The following is a 3,235-nucleotide window of genomic DNA, read 5'->3' on the forward strand; positions in this document are numbered from 1 at the left end:
TGAAAAAATTTTTTCATCTGCTTTCTCCCACTATCTACAAACAACCAATCAGAGGCAGGAGGTGGATTTTAGCGCTGTCAATCACAATCTCATGTGGTTGCTCATCCTCCCTCCCGTTACTCTGTGCTATGCTGTAGCTATAATGTAGTGATGATATAATAAGTTGTTTCTCCACCATTAGCACTCTCATTTAGCAGTGAGTGAATGAGGTTGACTGACAGCACTAAGATCCTCCTCCTTTTTGTTTGTATTTCCTTTTAATTTATGTAAAGCACTTTGAATTGGCTTGTTGCTGAAAATGTGCTACATAAATAAAATTGCCTTACCTCCTGGTTCTGATTGACTGTTTTTGGCCAGAATGCTGCATTACTTTAGCCAGTAATAGTAGTTCAGAGAGGAGGTGGAGGAGATTGATCTTTTCACAGATTATCGGTCATGGTATCAGCTTTAATATGGAGAAAACATATTTTTTATTAAAGTTATGTACTGCAGCTTGAATAAAATGCAACTATATAGCATTTTTTGAGAAGTCTAGATCGCTTCATGTGTATTTTGCATGTTGCATGTCCCACGACTGTTGCTCGTGGGAAGAGACCTTTCAGTAAGCTAAAACTAATAGAAAAAATGTAAGCTACCTACTTGCATAATGTATGCAGACTGTTTCATGTAAAATTCACAAGCAGTAAATATTGTTCTGTATCACTATTGAACCAAAGAAATTAAGGCAATTGCAAGCCTTTAAAATTGTGACACTTTTGATGGATCAGATAGACTCAAGAAATTGTAAGAGCAGCTGCGAAGGGGGGGCCCAATTTAATTTTTTGTCATGGGGCCCAAGATTCCTGGCAGCTCCCTTGACCCAAAATGACAAGAATACAAGTATATTTATGTGATATGTAATTAAATTTAGGCAGTTAGGACTTAACTATAATTTTATCCAAACTAAATTGTACAAAATTTCTAATTTTCTAAATTTCTGCACTAATCATAACTGATGAAACACCAATTGTCATCTTCAAGCCAGATTCCCTATGGAGCAAAGATATACTGAGTTGTTTGGCCAACTCAGATGTACAGATTTACTGGTACAAAGAAAACACAAAAGAGGTACCAAAGAAAGTACAAAATGGCTCTTTGAAATCAAACAGCCATGTTACTCTTTGGAATCAGAGCATCTAATCTGTTATAGTGGTGGTAGAATTGTGCTGTGTGAGGTTGGTTCACAATCAGTGAACCAGTGTTAAAAAAGATGAATAGAATAATGAAGATGGAGGAATCCATTGAAATTCAACTTTGCATCAACTGAAGAATGGACATATTCTTAAGACTGTTATTTAGTTTGCGTAATGGCCTTCCTAAAGCCCTGTTCTCTGTTTGAAATTTGCAATATCTAGAAGGCAATTCTGTAAGAGGAAGTCCATCAGATTAAAGGAATCTTACTGATTCAACCAAAGCAAGTGGTCAAATATCAAGCTAGAAGTATACCAGAAGCTTGCTTGTTAAAAGGCTTGTGGAAGATGAGCAACTCAATAGAAGACAATAGAAGGCTTCTATTTGAACATTTATTTATCATTTTCAGCATTGTTAGACCAGAGAAAAATCAATTATTTATTGAATTGTTCATCCAGTTTGTTGGCTATAATTAATTAAAAGTTTTTGTTTTAGAATTATGTTATTCTATTAATTCTAAGAGGTCCATAATCATTATATGAGTATATGTAAACTTCTGTTGGGACTGATACTGTCTGTCTGTCTAAAATTGACTGAGTATACAGATTTGTTGGTTCTTCTACCTCTTCCAGGATGAAGAGTACCACAATGGAGAAGAAGACAGTTTTTGTGGCAGTATTCAGTTGGATGATCTGCCCTTGTGTCTGGCTGCCGCTCAGAAATTGGTGGAGTATATTAAGTTCAATTTCATGGAGAGTGACACAGCTCTCTCAGCTACAAGCTCCTATTGTAGAAAGGGACTTGATGTCGAAGTTCATGCTGTTTCCTTCAGAAAAAGTGAGGACGATGCTGCTGAATTTGGCCTGAGCTTTGGGAATATCCCTATTTTTGGGGATCCTGATATCAGAAAAAAAGGCTGTTCAAGGAAAAAGAGAGAGGAGGGCCCCATCATTAACGTGGGCTGCATCTGGGTGACAGAGGTGAAAAAGAAAAGCCCAGCAGCCTGTTGTAGGTGTATCAAACTCAGAGATGAATTGCTGTCAGTAAATGGACAACTGATGGTGGGAGTTAATGTCAGCGGAGCCAGGTAAGATGACATTAGTAATACCCTGTTACTTCCCTATTTGACTCTGCATTCTCTTCATGTCTCTTTGCTGTATTTTTCCCTCATTGGGTTTATGGTTTTTTTGTTCTGCTCTAGCTCCTTGTGATTTTTTAAGTTTTTTGTTCATTTTTATTAAACGTCCTTCATTTACAACCTCCTTCTTACATTCTGCATTGGAGTCCACAATAAACATACAACACAACATGACGACAAGACACATATGCAGAGTAAATTAATGTGTCATCTGCTTCTATTGTTAACCCATCCATCCATCCATCCATCCATTTTATGCACCCTAGTCGGGTCGGGAGGGTTACTGGTGCTCATCTCCAGCTAACGTTCCGGGCGAGAGGCAGGGTCACCCTGGAGAGGTCGCCAAGCAAATTGCAAATGTATCTGTTTTCAAACTAGCAACTAGAAAATTTTCAGTTTGGTTGTGACTTCAGAGATCTGCTTCTAAGACAAACTGAACACAGCATTTAAATTTAAATTTATAAGAAAAAAAAATACAATCACATTAGAGAACCTTGGTGTGTCTGACTAAAAGATTTGAGAAGAATACACAGATTTTGGATTTCGTCTCAGAACCCTCTCAGGATTATTTTTAAATTATTGTGCAAGATTATTTTCCCATTGGTGTTTAGTTCTCTGTATATAAAACCCATTTAATTGCATCCTTTCATGCAGCTGTCATAGTCATTAACACTAAAAGCAAAACTGAAACTGGTGCATTTAACCAGCCATATATAGAGGTCCATATCCCAATTGTCAAAGCTCATGACACATCCTGGTAGGCTGTGTCCTTGACATTTAAATCACATTATTCAGGTGGCCCTGAGGTGCAAAACACCACAACATTAACGAAGCACAATTACAAATTACAAAATCACTACAACATTAACGAAAACACAACATTAACGAAAACACAACGACATTAACGAAAACACAACGACATTAACG

General features: G+C 37.2%; 1 protein-coding gene across 1 annotated transcript in view; it reads left to right on the plus strand.

Moving 5' to 3' along the window:
• The window catches only part of LOC107837664 (PDZ domain-containing protein 2-like), a 99,877-nt gene that overhangs the window by 11,693 nt on the left and 84,949 nt on the right, over nt 1-3,235 (plus strand). The window contains exon 2 of the mRNA XM_016677804.1: nt 1,803-2,257. Within this exon, the coding sequence (XP_016533290.1) occupies nt 1,803-2,257 (455 nt within the window). The remainder of the gene's footprint in view (nt 1-1,802; nt 2,258-3,235) is intronic.

Source organism: Poecilia formosa, unplaced genomic scaffold, assembly GCF_000485575.1.
Source record: "Poecilia formosa unplaced genomic scaffold, Poecilia_formosa-5.1.2 Scaffold165, whole genome shotgun sequence".
In the NCBI taxonomy this organism is placed as follows: Eukaryota; Metazoa; Chordata; class Actinopteri; order Cyprinodontiformes; family Poeciliidae; genus Poecilia; species Poecilia formosa.